Raw genomic sequence first — 18,168 nt, 5'->3', positions numbered from 1 at the left:
TGTTTTTAATTAATGTCAACTTGTCTTGTTTTTCAACTTCCTGATTTCAAATCATTATTTTGTGTTTTGTTTCACAGCTGATGACAAAACACCCAAAACCTGCAGATCAACTTTGGCCCAGCTGAGCCTGGGTTCATTGAAGTCGGCCGGTGTTTGCATCGGGAGACCGGTTCTACTGACGGCCCCCAGAGGACAACAAGAGGTCCCCCCCCGCTCACCATCAATGACTTTACATCACTGCCTTGAACATTTATATTACAAATGCTGTTAGTGTATCATTGAACGTTGCTCTGTCTCTTCTCACAGGTGTGTGTGGGATGGCCGACCGCAACCTTTCCAGGTGGGAAAGTCGGTCTTCAGAAAAGTGCCCAGACGAACCTGGGAGTGAAGTCGGGCGACGCGGTGACGCTGCAGCCAATCAGTGGAGCCGTGCTTCAGGCTGAAGAGGTGGTTCTCACCAACAGGTAAAGATCAGCTGGTTCTCACTGACTCAAAGCCCCACGCTCCGTAATGAACATGTTATTTAAAAGTCAGTGCTTCTCTCTTGTTATCAACACATCTCAAGTGTCTTACTAAAGCAAATTTACCTTGTTGAAGTTGATGTGATGTTGTAGAAAGAAACAAGAGGAAAAGAAATATAATTGTGTGTCTTTTAAAATGAATCTAAAGACACATTACATCACGCTGACTCTGCCCACCCATAACTTATTGTTTCTTACTGTATATATGGTGTTTTGTTTTCATGTAAAGTGCATCAACCACACCATGGCAATTTCCTACATATGCAAATATTCGTGGCAGTAAAAATAATTCTGATTCAGAAGACACATACTGGCTAAGAGCATCGTTTTTGAGGTTATGCTGCCATCTGCTGGCTGTATTTTGCAGCTACAGTCTAAGTGTTAAAATACTGTGCATCTGTTTATATGTGATGTTATTACTGTTCAATTGTGCTTACTTTAGTCATCGTATGTATGTTGTGGATGTTTCATCTTTGTCTTCGTCCTCTTTGGTCTCGTTCAGGTCTAAAGACAACGCACCAGAGACTGATGAGTTCAAGAACTTCCTCCTGAGATCTTTGGGTCAGTTCCTGTTATATTCTGTTGTTTACTTGCAGAAAATGTCTTTAACCTGTAAATAGTCTTACTTACTATTATGCACTAGGTCTTAAATATGTATACGTAGGTCTTAATTAAAGTTAATTTAATTAACTGGACTTTAATTATGACCGACGTCCATGGGGCTTTAAAGTACGTTTTATTTTTCAAGATAACTGTTTTGGCTTCCTGCACAGTTTTGAATGTCTTTGTGGTTGAAGTTCTTTTTCAACGATACAGAAAGTATACTGTGATTTTAGTTTGCTCTGTTTCCTGAGCTGGTTCAAGTCTCCTGGTGTGTCTCTCTCATGGCAGCGGGGAACATCGTTCTTCCAGGAAACGTCCTCTCCCTGACCTACTTTGGCCGCTCATGCAGTCTCCGGGTGGAATCCATCAGAGGTGAGGATGGTGTCACCGTCCAGAGACCAGCTCCTCCTGCAGAAGCAGGTCCAGACACTGAGGAGTCGTCTGTGAACACGTCTGTGCTGGACTCCACGTCTGTCGACCTCTCGCTGCAGCTCAGCATGCTCACAGTGGAGGATAACAGCGCAGAGGGGGCACCGGGCACGCCTGGAGGGCCTGGTCCTACAGCCAGCACCCCACGCCGACCCATCCCACTCCTTTCCCTCTCCCCATCCCCTGCTCCCTGCAGCCCCTCCTACAACTCCCAGAATCCTCCTGCAGGGTCAGGAGACAACGTTGTCTGCCTGGAGAGCTCCCTTGAACCAGAGCAGACAGCGAAAGTCCCCACAGCTCCCCCTGGTGGTGCACTGAACACTGACACCTTCTACTCGCTCTCCTGCTCCACGAAAGTGAGTTTCAGACACAGAGCAGGGCGGGAGGATCCAGATGCAGAAGCCAAGAGGTCAAAGGTCACGTACAACATGATTGGTGGGCTCAGCAGCCAGATGGATGTCATCAGAGAGACCATCGAGCTTCCTCTCAAACACCCTGAGCTGTTCAGAAACTACGGTGGGTCAGGCGGCGCCATTCATCAGTCCACCTCCAAACATTTGGCCGCCAGATGCCCACGCTGCTCTCGTCACGATGTAGAGTTACAGACACGAGCTGGAAGAGAGTTAACTGTGTTTTCACTGCAGGGATCCCACCTCCCAGAGGAGTTCTGCTGTATGGCCCCCCGGGCACAGGTAAGACTATGATTGGACGAGCCATAGCCAATGAGGTGGGAGCTCACATGACGGTGATCAACGGCCCGGAGATCATGAGCAAGTGAGGAATATGTGTTAGGATTTTAATCTTTATATATAACAGCATGTGAAGTCATTTCGTTAAATTAAAGATATATATTTATCATTTGTACTTTTTATATTCTTTCAGGTTCTACGGTGAAACAGAAGCAAGGTTGAGGCAGATATTCACTGAAGCGTCTCAGAGGTAAACTTCATTAAACTTCATTAACTATAAGTCATTTCCATCGTCTGTGAATAAACACGTTTCTCACGTTGATCTTTGGTTTGTCAGACAACCAGCGATCATCTTCATCGACGAGCTGGACGCCTTGTGCCCGAAGAGAGAGGGGGCGCAGAACGAGGTGGAGAAACGAGTCGTGGCCTCTCTCCTGACTCTGATGGACGGGATCGGCTCAGTAAGTTTCCTCTGGAAAGAAATGTGTCAGCACTGGTTTCAGTGGAACTGTGAACAATCTATTAATTCTTGACTAAACTCCTAAAATCCCACAGTAAACATTTGAGTTAGTAGATTAATTTACAGTCGTTGAAGAATACTATCAGCAAGATAACGCAAAAAACGACTGAACAAATTATCCTGAAACTTGGTCCAAGGATGAGACATGGAAGAAAAGAAGTAAAGCGTCACATCTGCTGCACTGAGAGACGATCACCTGTTCATCCGAAGCTCAGTGTTGTCGAACGCAAGGTTTTTTCATGATGGTCAACGTCACTTGCGTTGAAGAATCCCAGCAGCTGCTGCTGCACAGCTCTGGTCGCCAAACCGCACTTTACTGGGGCCTTATCAATACACAGGCCAAGTGTGAAGCTGATAAGAAGAACGGTTCTTAAGGTCTATGAGCCACTGACAGACGGAGAGATATGTCAGGGATCAAGTCTGTGCTATATGAGGGCACAGTCGGGCCTAGGCGGTGGTTTCTGCTCGTTCTAGTTTTTCAGTTCCTCCATTTAAACTGCATCTTCTCTCGTCTGGTTAAAATAATCGTTAAGTTTTTATAAGCACCACATCAGTGCCTCCTTTTTAATCGGGCTGTTCTCGCCCCACGCCATCATGCAACAATATTTTCTTAACAGCGGAAAAAAAAGCCTGTTGCAAGATGGTCTGTGTTACACTGTCCAGCAGCTGCTCGGTCAGGAGAACACGTCTCCGTGAGGAAACGTCCTCATCGGAAACACGGCTCGGAGAAAGCATCTCCGCGCTGGACGTCCTTCAGACGCTGTGGGCTGTGTCTCTGGGGCGCGGTTTGTCCACCGAGCGCACTTTGAGCGTCTGATGAGAAAAAGGATGATCCCTTCCCCGCACATGTACATGCACATGCACATGCACATGCACATGCACATGCACATGCACATGCACGGCCAGTGGGAGCCTGGGAAAGAAATCACCCAAGGTTGCCATGACCTGCCAATTTGCCATGACTTTATCAGCCAACTACCTTTCTGTGTCCCCTGGCAAAAGAGGCCTCATTCGGTTTGGTGATGTTACGCAGATACAGCGACTCCCCACCTGCTCCCCGCTCCCGTCTGTTTTCCAGACCAGAGGATTCAAGGTCATCAGCTCTGATTGGGTAATGGAATGTAAAGAAATGTTTTCCTCCTCCTGCTCCCGCTCTTAAACATATGAAACCCTGAAAGATGGAGTGAGTCACAGATGTGTGGTCATGAAGTTACAGTAAATACACAGCTGTGTTACTTCCTGGTGTTTATCACTCACTCGCTTAACCTCATTTTTAACATTCCAAAGTTATTAAGACTGGAAAGCGTAATGTTTGGCACTATTCGAGTATTAACATGTGTTTTGCCTTCTTTCTTTAAACTGAGAAACAGCGCCCCCTGCAGCCACACGTGGTGATTCATTCTCTGAGTGTCCAAGCGATTTGAGTGGTTTTCAAGTAAAGAGAAAAAACAAAGTCTATCAATCTCTTGATCTCTTATCACTTACTGTAATAAAACAATTGTACAACCAATATTACCCATGATCCTCTACTTCCTGAACCAGAAGAGCTGCGACTATAACAAAACTCTGTTTAGATATAATGAAAGTTTCCTGCTGAATATTGGAGATAAACTCTGTTTTTTAATAACTTCTAAAGTCTTATAAACTGATCTCAGTTCAGCCTCACTGTTCAACTTGCTGGAGCTGATTCTGACACTAGAAGCTGTGACTCTCGGTCTGTTCTTCTCATAGGAGATCGAACCCTCTCACCAGAGTCACAGAGAACTGACGATCAGGGTGAAAAGTCTCTAATTATCCACAGTGTTGCTTTAAGACCAAAAACCAAAGCACTGCACCGTCCCTGATGTGATTCCAGCAACATCACTTAGCTTGATCACTTATCGACTCATATAAATCTAATTGACTGCTTTTGTCTAATGAGCTACAAACAGTAAGAAGTGAATAATCCTTTGTCTGAATTCACACGTTAAAACGTTATATTCGTAAATAAAGCTCTTCTCTGCTCTGTTTCCTGTCCTTCCAGGAGGGCCACTCGGGTCAGCTGCTGGTCCTGGGGGCCACCAACCGGCCCCACGCCCTCGACCCGGCCCTGCGGCGACCGGGACGCTTTGACAAGGAGCTGGAGGTGTGTATTACCAGGACCTGTCACAGAGGAACCTGGTGAATGTCCTGTAATAGATTGATAACTAGTTATTTCCTTCATACTACCCACTGGAGGCCACTAGATTTAATTCCACACTCCCCAGCTTGATCTTCGTTGAGGCTAGAATCACAAAAACAATCCTTGAAGGTTTCAACTAACGTGGAATGATGCTCTATTTCCGTGGTGGCAGGTGGGAGTTCCTGCGGCGGCGGAGCGTGCAGACATCTTGCAGAAGCAGCTGAGTCGGGTGGCGTGCAGCGCCACCACAGAGGAGCTGGTGCAGCTGGCAGACGCCGCTCACGGATACGTCGGCGCAGACCTCGCAGCTGTTTGCAAGGAAGCAGGCGAGTAAACACTGTCTGTCACTTATTGGACCTCTTATTTCATCACTTAATCGACCCAATAAGGAAAATAAAACGGCTTGAATTATTAAATACATTTAATAAGTTGCTTGAACAGGAAGGGAACACAGAACATAACCTGGTGCCCAGAGTTCAAAAGGGATATTTTCAAACGTGAGTTTAGACTCTGATAGATACTGGGACTAGAAAGTCGGCGATAGATGTTGATGAAGTCATGAAAATCGGCATCATAAAAAAATGCTGGATAAACCAAGAAAAACATCCTCATCCCCTCGGAGCAGTTGTGAAACATCGTTGTTGCTCTTTCTGCCTCGCTCGTCTTCCAGAAACCGACATCGTTTGGGAAAACCAAAATGAAGCTGCACGTGGCAGTGAGCCGAAAAATGTGCACCCACCATCTTTAGCAGTTTGGTTTGCCTCAGGGACTCAGGCGTTCAACCAACAAACAGAAACGGCAAAACAAATAACAGTTCGTTACTGAGCATTAGCATTCTAGGCTAGTCAGAGCCCCCCCCCCCACCTCTTCCTGCAGCGCTGACCCCAAACCACAATTCCTACCGACCCATTTCTCCCTAAATTAGTTTTTAATAACTATTTCTCGATGTCTTCTTGGAGTCCGACTCACTTTGAACACAGACTCTCAAGCTGCCTTTGATATTTTTTGCAAAAGAGGAAGTCGGGAGTTTCTGTGGTTTTCAGATCCCAGTGAGCGAAACCACTGAAACCACCACTTGTTGTGAAATTCCTCGGCCCCCTCACTCCTACCGCCACAAGCCATCCACCTCACATCCCGAGGACAAACACGCCGGCTTGTATACGTCTGTATCTACATGTGTTTGATTATGGGGGGGTGTGTGATTGCACGAGCACATGCACGTTTGTTTTTCCATGTGTGTGTGTGTGACCCCATGTGCATGCTGGGTGGTCCCCGGGCCGGGGTACGTGGCATATTGCATTTCCAGCTGAGGCGGGAGCCAGGGCTGCTGAGCGGAAGCGCTCCGGCGCAGAGCGTGATTTACTGTCCGCAGAGGTCCAGACGTGGCTGGCAGTGTTTTCGGAGAAACCTCCTCGCGCCCCGGAGGGAGACAACAACCTCCCCAACCCCGTTGACTGTGCTCGCTTCCCCCAAAATCTCCAAAACACAAATCACTGAACAAACACAGGCCTTCGCAAGAACACCACGGGCGAGCAAACAGATCCTCAGGATTCAGTTAAGGCTTCGCTCAGGCTTCACCTTCTGACTCTGGACTCATTCAAACTTATTATAAAGCACAGATATAATACAAAGTGATGTGAAATAGATATAAAGAGTCTGGCTTCATGCAAATGATGAATATCTATCTGACAAATCAGCAGAACAAAACATTCATCTTACTATCTGAAGTTTATATGTCACAACCTTTAGCTTCATTCACATTCAACAAATTTAACAATAATGTAAAAGTGCATGAATAAACGTCATTATTAAACCTTACATAACATCCTTTGATCCATCAAGTGAAAAGTGATTTGTATAAAGTATCTCAACTTCTCTAATATGAAGTTAGGGAACTAGCTTCCAGATGAGGGAGGATTCACTGACCTCCAGAATTCAAAGAAAGAGAATTAACTTCCTCCAGCATCAACCTGGAGAACAGAAAAGTGTTTAAATCAATCATGCTGCAAAGGAGGCTTGATTGACCTGCTGGGGGCCGCTGGGCCCCGGTGGACGCACAGTGTCATTCTGTGAGAGCGGTGGAATTTAACCAAAAACATCGAAACCAAAGCAACGAGCTGAAAAACACTGAGAGGTTTTGTGCAACTGGTGATAATTATAACATTACCAGCACGTAATCATTTCATCCTTTGTTGATAGAAGGTGGAGAGCAAAGATGAAGACTTGTGAATAGTGTGTGTGTGTGTGTGTGCATCCAGCCTCTCCAGCCCCCCCACCCCACACACACATAGCTTGAAGGCACATTAAACAACGGACACACAACGCACACATGTACCCACAGGTCGACGTGTGTGTGTTTTTTCCTCCCGTGCTTTTCATTGAAAGGAACAAAAGCCAACGAGGCACAAAAACAACACACAGAGAAGGAACTGCAGTTGTTTCCTTTCTGCCGCTCAGGTAACAATGAGCTGCCGCGGGAACGTACGCTCCGACCGGCCGCTTCCTGACAAATACAAACCGGGGGGGGGGGGGACACCGCAACGGCTGTGACACGCAAGGGGTCACGCACAAGATCCACCTTGCACAGCTGCAGAGGAGCAGGCACGCATACGCACATATGGGGCTCGCTGCACTCACACAAACACACACAGACAAGATGCAGGTTGTGTAGGTGGTGGGGGTGGGCAGGGGGGGGGGGGGGGGGGGGTCACATCCTGCCTTTAGTACAATACCAACCTGCTTATAGATCAGAGAATACGATTTAAATCAATTCTTTACCTCAGCAGAAAGCAAAGGGAAGGATGAAGAGGCCATGGGGCTGTTTACTGTGTTTTGTGTATGTGTGTATTTGTGTGTGTCTGTTTCGTGAGTGCGTAAGAACGGATGGAACTATTGACGTCATCAGGGAAAGTTTTTGTTTGTCCAGTTCAGAGCCCCAGAAACAACTTCTTGACGACAGATGTGTTCTATAATCGTTTAATTACAGCCGATCGGCCGGTTTGTCGAATGCAATGTAATGCAAGAGCGCGCTCGTACCACATCCATTAAAAGGCCGTTTCATCAAGGTCACCTCAAATCCCCCCCGTAAGCCTCCAATGAGCGCTCAAATTATTAAGAAAACCTGCGCTTTACATCGTGTGCACTGACCGAGGGAATCCAGGTCAGACGCCGTGATCCCGTGATGAAAGGAAGGATTTTAAAAACCTGCAGAGAAGGAGCAGGAATGCGTCTCGGTTTGAAGACGGAAGACGCCATGTTTACCTGACGGCTCCTTTCTCCTGCGAAACGTGTTTATGAAAAGTTTTACGTTAATGCAAAATGTGTGTGGTGTCATCTGACAGGGAAAAGGGCTTCGGGTTTAAATAGTGATTTAAAATGTATTCTGCTCGTTGGATGACGTAGAAGTAGAAGAGTCACAGTAGAAAAACATTCAAATCTCCTAATAAGGCCACGAAAAGATCCCGGAATACTTTAGAGGAGACGTTTGTTATAACGGTTGTTTTCTTTGTGAATGTCAAAGTGCTGTAAAGTTAAAAGCCTGTAATAATAGTAATGGGATCTCATCCTTAGTGTTCAGAAGTTGTGTTCCTCTGCAGTATCTTGGAATATTTATCTAAAACCATTATAAAACTGAACATGATTGGCAGAGTGGAAATTCTTTAGTTCCTTATGTTTGACGAAGGGATAGTTTGTGTAGAAAACAGTGTTTCCAGTGTAGAATAGATTAAAGTTCATAATGAGCTTCTTCACTGTTCACTGCTGCAGGAGGAGACGTCAACGCTGCACCACATCTGAACTGGAGTAACCCTGGAATGATGCCCCCTAGTGGGCGAATGTTATGTAGCCTTGAATGTAATGTCTGCAGGGCTGAGAGCAGGTAGACTCACAAATAATTATCCATCATTTAAACTGCAAAGTGGGAGCTGATCCAAACCAGATAGATAGATGGATGGGTAGATAGATAGATAGATGGATAGATGGATGGATGGATGGATGGATGGATGGATGGATGGATGGATGGATGGATGGAATGGATAGATAGATAGATGAGGATGAACAGATTCAGGGACAGTGGAACCATGTCCTCCTCAGTGTCTTGGCAGCCGTGGATCCTGTCGTCCACTCGTCTCTCTCCTCTCGGTCTCAGTGTCTGAAGTGGACGTGGCTTTCATCACGGCTCCTCGCAGGTCGACAGATTTACGTACACACAGCAGAAAAATGTACGGCCTGCACAACACGCCGCTCTGTTTATAAACATGTTCCTGGTGGAGCTCCTCGTCACGTCAGTCCGGCTGCACGGGCGTTAGGATCGACACGTGTCGGCTCAGACTGCTACTGGACTGACCGACCCGATGGAGACATCGTGCAGCTCCGTGTCTGGTCCACAAAACGAAATGATTAATACCTTTTTAAAGGTTATTGTTCAATAGATTTCCCCTCATATCTTTTACCAATCCACTTATCTGTGCAACGATCCAGGCTGATCGAGTTTCATCAAGTTTCATGGTAATTCGTCAAGTAGTTTTCACATAATCCTGTTTAACTAACAGACGAACAAACAAACCAGAGCCTGTAGGGATCAGGGTCCCTCAGGAAGTCCCAGGATCAAGGCTCATGAGACAATTAAAAGGAGATTCGTGTCAATGATTGTTTCCTTATTAACAGAAGATGATTTGACCTCATGATCAGACCTCTTGAGAAGTGGACAGTGTTCCCTTATAGAGAGGTTGTGTTAGAATTAGCAGGATTGAGACAGAACCCCAGAGGGAGTTGTTTTGTCGTTTCACTAGATCTCTGAGAAATGACTTTCCTGCAGTAGAACCACATATGTGCTGATTCCTTCTGAGGCTGTTTACCCACACGTTGCGTTGACCCCGTTCCCAGCGCAGTGCAGATTACACAAAACCTCTTTTCATAGTGAATCCCTCCAGGTGCTTGGTGTGGTATCAGCAGCTATCATGTGGTCCCGTGGAGCCTCGCAGACTCCGGGCGTCTCTCTGTCGTCCTGCCGGCGTTCCACTGATCCCGGTGCGAGCGGATGACTCACTTCCACAGTCTAAACAGTGCAAATGGTGTGTGTGAGTGCACACGTTTGCTGGGGCGGGTGTGTGCGTGTGCGTGTGCGTGTGCGTGCGTGCTTGTTTGGTTTGTGCCACATCCGGACACACTGTTTACAAGCCTCTCTAAACAGGGGAAGCCCGCTGGAACAAAAAGAGCCAGTTAAAATTGATTATGTAGAATAATAAACACACAACTCTGCACCGAGCTGAAAGGCTTTCGGTTGTTTCATTTCAAAAAGATCTGGCTCGATGTCCAGCGTCCAGATCTCAGACTCAGACTAAACGGCCTAAATGATGTCTGTGGTGAATATGTAAAGTGAATTGGTTGAACGCGCTTTGTGTAAATTCCCCCCCCCCCCCGAGAAAACAAAGTACTTTGGTATTTCAGCTTTTGAACAACGAGAGGCAGGAAACCGTCTCCGGTGGTTTGGCCGCAGCGTGGAAACGAGCTGCAGAAGCAAAATGTTTTTTGTGTGTTTGACATAATTTGTGCGACGGAAGAGCAAATGGGCCAAACAGTGCCGAATGCTCGCTGGTGTTTACAGCGGCGCGCTCTCTCCTTATAAAGCGCTTTTGCCGACTCGTCTGTCCTTTTAAAGACACTTGAGGAATTTTCAGGACGAGTCACATAAATATCTGGTGGATCAGCATGTGAGGTTTATTTGAGGCCTCTGTTTATAAAACCCGGAAATGTGCTGCTTGTACTCCTTAACCCCGGCTCTTACCTTCAGTGACAGCTGTGTGTGTGTGTGTGTGTGTGTGTTACGAGTCCTGTGTGTGCGTTTGTATGTATGTGTCTGTGGTGGAAGTATTACAAATGTAAATCTTCGTGTTGTGTGTGTGTGCTCATGATTCCTGCATGTTTGGAGTGTGTGAGCACATGTATTTGTCTTTGTGTTTGTGTGTGTAGCATGTCCTGTGTGTGTGTGTGTGTGTGTGTGTGTGTGTGTGTGTGTGTGTGTGTGTGTGTGTGTGTGTGTGTGTGTGTGTGTGTGTGTGTGTGTGTGTGTGTGTGTGTGTGTGTGTGTGTGTGTGTGTGTGTGTGTGTGTGTGTGTGTGTGTGTGTGTGTGTGTGTGTGTGTGTGTGTGTGGGTCTGTGGTGGAAGTATTACAAATGTAAATCCTCATTATGTTAGTCATGAAATATAAAGGCAAAGACATGTTTTTAGGGTTAAGATTTCGGGTTGTGTGTGTGAGCACATGTATTTGCCTTTGTGTGTGTGTGTGTGTTTGTCTGCGCGCTCTTCAAGAGGACATGTTATTGTGGTGTTCCGGCTCCGGGAACAGATGTTGGGTTTTGTAAATACAGGTGCAGAGAGTGTCCCGGAAGCCCCGGCGAGTAATGAAAACGTTCCTGTGGTTGTGTAATGGTGTAATGCCCAAAGTATTTCACAATTCATCTGAGGACAGCGGCGCTGCAGAGCTGCAGCTCGACGCTCAGGCCTGATCCCGCCCCCCCCCCCCCCCCCCCCCGTCATAATGTGGAGGTGCAGATTGATTTCTCTTTACTCGCCGAATTTAACCCCAGTGCACCTCTCACCTCGATTCTTTCTCCCCCCCTGGTTTTACTTACAGTTACATGAATTAATCACTTCTTCATTTAGTTACATGATACAGATCAGGCTCTAAGAAACACCAACCAGTCAAAATACTATTATAGCCTATTAAGGAGTTTTGAGGCAGTTGTCAGTGTTTGCGAGTTTTTAACATTTATTATATACATATAAAAGAAAAAGCTAGAAAAGATTCCTGACATGTTGTTATCAAACCTTTATGACAGAGAAATGTAAGTGAGGCTTGAAATTTTACAGTTAACATGAATAACTATAAAGAAAAGGCAAATACAACCAAATATCCAGAACTAGGATTAAGACAATTTAAGGATCGACAAACATAAAACCCTAACATGTCTGTGAAAGCCTCCTATTGGTCGATTTAACCCATTTATTTATTTATTTGATCAGCCAATGGGTGAACGGATCAGCCTCTTACAAACACACACCTCCCAGTCTCGACCCTGGTCCCTGATCGAAGCTGATCTGTGGATCTTTTGATGCACGTTGAATCAAAGCCTTTGAGAAAAAAGGAGGATTCCTGTCTTAACTTTACTTGTGGTCTCATCATAAGTCAAAGTTTCTTTGAGTGTAATGTTTTGTATTTAGGGGTTTGATTCTTTAGTCGAGGAGGGGGGGGGGGGGGGGGGGGGGTTGCAGTTTGGAGGTGACCCCCTGAAGACAAGGCCTTGATTTGGGGGAAGGTCTGTGTCAAACCCAGATGCTGTAATTAGGAACATCTCTGTTGGAAAAACCACAAATAACCGACCCTCAGCTCTGTGAAACCACTTCTCCCCTCTCCTCCATACCTAGTTTGGGCCTTGTTGTGATGTTTTGCAAATGTGCATTCTTGTTCATTTAGGGGGCCCCTTTTTTTTTACTCAATTCCCAATAGATCTCTGGCGAATTCGAAGCATTCTGGAAACGAGTGCAGAGAGAGAGAGAGAGAGAGGGGAAAGAAAGAGAGAGGAAAATGAGTCCACATAAGGTTCAGATTAAATTGTGTTGTGTTGCCTCTTTTTCTTTCTTTTTTTTTTCCACCTCCCTTCCCATCGGATGTTTTCATAACTAAACCAAATGTGAGCACGGAGTCAGCCAAGAGCAGTCAGGAGAGAGAGAATCCCCACGGCACCGCGTTGAAGTCCCATCGCTGGATCCCGGTTCCGCCGCCCTGCGGGTGTCCAGGCTCCACGAAGCCAGTTCCCCCTCCGGTCAGAGAGGAGTTTCATTCAGTCCAGACAGATTCACTTGATTGTTTGTCACCTGCTTTGAGTCTGTGGGGGTTTAGCTTCAGCCTTGTTTCTATAAAGACCCTGTTTCCCTTATTCTGTCCAGATTCTACTGTCCTGGATTGAGAAGTCAGGTGTCTTTACTTCATTTTTATTATGGAAAAGGGCCATAAATAGCAAAGACTCTAATTAATAAACCTACTCTTTGTCTCTTTGAACTGGTGCCATGTGTGTTCTCAACTGGTTTGCAATGGGCTGTTTGTTTGGCCTGTGTTGACGCTGGAGGTCGTTTTCTCTCTCAAACTGTAAAAGTGACCTGCAGTAACTGGGATGCACTATAAAACCAGTAGGCTGAACCCTGAACTGGAGAACCAGTTGCTGATCTCTTGTTGTGATCGACTTCATCACTTAAGCTGATGAGTCCCAGCCGCTGCTGCCTCAGAGCTCCGGTCGGCTTTTTTATTCAAAGTTTATAAATATCGAAAGTTTCCAAATCACAACCGTATTGGACACCAGACTTCCTTTGGCCTGAAGCAAAACTCAAATGCCAAATGTGAAGCTGACAAGATGAAGGATTCCTTCAGATACAGACGGAGATTACAGGAGTTATTTGATAGATTATCATGGAAACACATTGTTAATGAAACAAATCGACACTTTGGGGATTCTCTTGACTTCCTAGAACAAGTTCCTCAGGTTTTTCTATCGCAGCCTGCGGCCTCCACCTCCACAGGGCAGGCAGCTGATGGTCTGGGCTGAGTGCACGTGGTGTTGTGGCTGGTGCTCTTCATCTCCCTCCTCGCCCCGGCTTCCTTCCACATCCTGTCCTGCCCCGTCCCCTCCACTCGGACCAGATGTTTTTGTGCGGTCTGAAGCATTAACGCAGATGAAGAGCTGAAGTGGAAGCCAGGTGGAATGATGGGATGTTAAGACCACTGGGGACTGAGAGCGAGGAGGAGGAGGAGCAGGAGGAGGGGGGTGGTGGGCGAACTGGGATGGAGGGAGAAGACCTCAAAAGAAAGACATCAGACGTCGGGGGAGCCGGGACTGGGGAACACATTGGCCTCGGCTTGGCATGCTCGCAGAGGAGGAACCTGCACGCATTAATTGTGTCTCTCCTCCTCCTCTTCCTCCTCCTCTTCCTCCTCTTCTTCTTCTTCTTTTCCTCTCGGCCTGTCCGTCACTCGCCCAGTCGTACAGGTCCTGGAAATATATAAACAGGATGCAGCCTTGTCTGATCGTAAATCCCCTCTCGTCTGCTCCCTGGCCCCCAGCCCTGGACCACGTCCGTTCTCCTCCAGCCCTCGCCACCCCAACTCCTGCTCAGACACCCCCCCCCCCCCTCAGAAGAGGAAGCCAAGCGTTGAAGTGTGTGCGTCTGTGTGTGATGTGTGCACATGTGCACCGGGATTGGTCCTATGCCTAATGTACGGCTCTGGGTTTGGAAACATGGTTGTGGCTGGTTTTGTATAACTACTAATCACTGCATGTAATTCACTGGGAGGTGACCTGTCCTCCCACCTGCAGGGGTTAAATCTGCACAGCTGGATGCAAGCTGACGTACACATGCTGTTTCCTGCATGGTCCAGATTTCCACTGCTTTCTCACACATTCTTCCCAGGCTGTTTAGTAATGTTTGCAATATTGCAACCAGACCCACCTGCAGACCCTGTTCTGTGATGTACAGGGGAGAAAATTGCAAACAGAAAAACGAATCCGTGTAAACGAGGCTGATGGTTTCAGAAACACTCCCAGATTCCTGTGATTAACAGCATATTCCGATTCTGCTAGAAATGAATAATACAAATTCAGAACAACATCCTTAGTAGTATATCAACACCACTTTTTCAGGAACACCTGTAATCGACCCTGAGCTGTTGGGACGGACATATTCCAGAGTTTTGCTTTTGACATGTGAAGAACATCTTGATCAGCGTCCTCTTCATGCACAGCTTCTCGGTTTCATCCTCGGACAAATAGAAATTCAATTTTAATCTGTGGAATATGTCACAAACATACAAATACATATGTGCATCACATCCTGTTCCCATTTCAAAGTAAATCACTCCAACCCATTCATTTTGTTTTCACGAGGTTTCTCTTGTTGCAGCACCGTAAGATGCACGGCCTCATACATATACTTTTATATATTTTATTTTATTCAAAGAAACACAGTAGTCACACCAAAAACCTCCCCCCCCCCCCCCCCCCTCGCTCCGCAGCACAGACCGGCGCTTCCTGTGCAAACAACAGACGCATGTGAGAGGCAGCAGATCAGCAACGCAGCCGCCAACAAATCCTCGTTCTCACTTTTCACTAGTGTTGCTTTTCTTGTTTGTGTGTTTTTTCTGTAACCAAGCAACTGACTGCAGAGAAGAGCCTCTGCTTCCTTAAATTACACGAAAGCCGGATGTGTGTGTGTGTTAGCGGTGTTCGTCTGAATGGAGCCTGGGAGGTTCTTTAACTTCTCTCATCCCGAGGTGTGTGCAGCGCTTTGTGTCTGCACTCATTCGTCACCTCAGCACGTTGCAGGTCGGTCTGTGCCCGGGAGTCCTCGTCTCCTTCGGGTCAAACTGCGAGTCGCTCTCAAACAAAGGCTCTTTCTTGATTCTGACACGCCACTGTTTGTTTTGCCGTCTTCTTTTTGCTCAGACGCAGAAATCTCCCAAACCGAGAGGCATTCAAAACCTTAAGCGCTTCAATTACACTTCCCTTCCTCTCGGCCCACTCGCTTTTCTCTCCGATAATGCCGGCCCAATTATTTTCGCCTTCAGAGAGGAATTAGTGTTCATTTTGAGATTTGCGTTTCGCGAGGCATGTATCAACTCAGCGTGTACAAGCCTGAATGTTTTCAGTACAGAGTTGGACTGAGTGCAAGTGGGTTTGGAATAAAAGAATAAAAAAAACCACCTCCAAGCCACAACGACACTGGCGATGCTTCTCTAGGCAAACAAACACAACTTCCACGTCCCTGTTTGTGCCTCAAGTCACAGCCCTTTGTTTTCTCTGTGATTCACCTCTTCTGTCTTGTGGTCGGATCACTTCTGAAACAAGCTTTTTTTCATAAACTCTGTTGTTTTGTTGTTTTTGGAGTGAAACAGATTTTCTGAACTTTTGCCTCCTCGGCACACAGCAGCTCTGTGGAAGCTGTTTTTCCTTTCCTCTGATCCATTGAGACTTGTGACATGTGTGAACTCCCTGTGTACAGGTTTACATGCACTCAGACGAGCACTGGGAGGTTCCCAGCAACCAGACCAGCAGCTGATGGGGACGGTGACCGTCACTGTGCAGGACCTCCAGTGGGCCATGTCCGCTGTGAAGCCCAGCGCCATGAGGGAGGTTTCTATAGATGTGCCCAAGGTAAACTCCCTCTCTGCTATATATGTCCTCACACCATCTCCTAGTGTTCTAGAAAAACCATCAACTTTTAAACAATCCACCGATATGAGCCCGTCACAGACACAATGGTATCAAAGTTTATTATCGTGTTTCCTTTTATTTATGGTTATATTTATCAAAACTTATGGTTAAATGGTAAAATATCCAGCCTCTATTGTATTTCTTTGTCATAAAGGTTCCATGACGACATCTTAGTGAAAAGGTTTCACTCACAAAGAGCAGTATCCACATCGGTCAGCTCTCTAATACAAATCCAGTTTCTGGCATCGGAACATGTCAGAGTAAAAGCATGCAGACCTGGTTCCTGTGGTCAGAATGCTGGTGAGGTTTCTGACTTCCTGCCATCGATACTGGACCCTTGGAAAAGTCGTTATGTAGAAGAGAGTGATGCTTTCCAGGCCCAGAAAAAGACGGATATGGTTCTGAAATCCTCCCCGAGTTTGTCTGCGTGTTCGCCAAGAGGTCCGAGGGAAAAGCAACCGGTCGAAAGATGTGCGTAAACAAGAGGGAAAAAGTTTAGTAGCACCTCTCTAGAAAAGACAACACAATAAAACATCTGAAAGGTTTTCAGAGAGCAAGTCGGAGACGTTAATAAGCATCTTTTTAGAAAAGACGTTACAAAGAGCAATAAAAGATGCAGATCCTCCATCTGAGCAGAGCAGCGTCCAAAACAAACACAGATTCACTTTGAAGTTCTCCTCATGTGAAAACCTCCGGGGTCTCACTGATGATATAAAGCTGCAGCATCTAATAAAACATCCCAATTTAATGAGGAGACCATGTAAAGAAATCAAAACGTTTGTGTTTCATAAGACATTTTAGAGGACTTGGTCAAAGGCTTGGCAGCGGCGCCCCGAACCACAAGTGACCGATACACAGAGTTTGGAAGTCGGCCCCCCCGCTGCAGAACAAACAAGAGACAGAGGAACGAACATGTGGTTACGCTTCAGCTGCGACACGTCGTTCACGACTCAGGAGAGAATCACGCGAGTAGAGGAAGAAAAACCATTAAGAGGCACATGGAGCGTGGAGACCCTCCCTTCACGTGCCTGCCCAGTTTATAGCATCATCTTTAATGACACCATCTGTAATGGATCCCGTGTTTGTAATCAGCATTAGTCGTGTCCCAGCTGCACTCGGACCCTGCGTGGCCTCGGGAGGAAGCAGACTGGTTCGGATTAGGCTGCCTTCTTTTTTAATTAAAGCACAAAACAAACAGAATCGTCACTTATCACCACAAGAAAAAGCTAAAAGCTCATCACCCTGTTTGTCTCTCTAACGCTGCGTTAGAAACCCTCCTCGGACCGCGAACCACCAAATCACCCGCACTTCAAACTTAGGGGTCAGGCTGAGGAGGAGTGGAAATGACCCTGTGGCCATTTTACCCTCCGCTGCAACGCAGATGAATCACTTTGCTCTCAGCGAACGGAGGGAGAACGAGTGGAGCGAGGGATGATGGGGGTGGGGGGGTGGGATGAGAGGACAGTGGTGAGACTGCAGGATGTTCTGGAGTTTGCATGTGTAAGACATAACGGACAGGAAGAGGGCTAACATCATCCTCCACCGGTAATTGAAAGCAGATCGGGTCGCTGATGGCTCCTGCCAGCAACCAAAATAAAAGAGGAGAGAAAGAGGAGGAGGAGGAGAAGAAGAAGAAGAAGAAGAAACTTCCTTCCTATCCCTTCACCCCCACCCGCCTGCCCCGCCCCCCCCCCCCCCCTCCTCTCTCCCTCTGCACTGAGCTCACCCGGAGACGCTCAGTCCTTGCGGCCAGTTCCTGGAAACAAGAGACAGGAGTGAGTTTGGGTTTGGAATTCTTTTTTTTTCTGCTGTATCCCCCTAGCACAGCTCAGCTGAAAGGCCAGCCGCAGAGCCCCGGACTTGATTATATCCACATGAGTGCAAACATTTGTTTCTAATCCATTTTATATAAGAAACTTCCAGCGGTGCCGGATGAACACACGCCTCGAGTTCCTCGGAAACTGTCTCAGATCACGTATCTGG

At 46.7% G+C, this 18,168-nt stretch overlaps 1 protein-coding gene across 1 annotated transcript in view; it reads left to right on the top strand.

The window, feature by feature from the left end:
* Positions 1-18,168, top strand: part of afg2a (AFG2 AAA ATPase homolog A) — a 95,301-nt gene that overhangs the window by 824 nt on the left and 76,309 nt on the right. The window contains exons 2-11 of the mRNA XM_062393553.1: positions 78-202; positions 307-464; positions 1,024-1,082; positions 1,413-2,069; positions 2,198-2,327; positions 2,436-2,492; positions 2,580-2,703; positions 4,786-4,887; positions 5,096-5,249; positions 15,974-16,125. Coding sequence (XP_062249537.1) covers positions 78-202; positions 307-464; positions 1,024-1,082; positions 1,413-2,069; positions 2,198-2,327; positions 2,436-2,492; positions 2,580-2,703; positions 4,786-4,887; positions 5,096-5,249; positions 15,974-16,125 — 1,718 coding nt within the window. The remainder of the gene's footprint in view (positions 1-77; positions 203-306; positions 465-1,023; positions 1,083-1,412; positions 2,070-2,197; positions 2,328-2,435; positions 2,493-2,579; positions 2,704-4,785; positions 4,888-5,095; positions 5,250-15,973; positions 16,126-18,168) is intronic.

The sequence above is a fragment of the Platichthys flesus genome, chromosome 8, assembly GCF_949316205.1.
Source record: "Platichthys flesus chromosome 8, fPlaFle2.1, whole genome shotgun sequence".
Lineage (NCBI taxonomy): Eukaryota > Metazoa > Chordata > Actinopteri > Pleuronectiformes > Pleuronectidae > Platichthys > Platichthys flesus.
The sequence above is the reverse complement of the archived record's forward strand: the minus strand, read 5'-3'. Positions and strand labels throughout refer to the sequence as shown.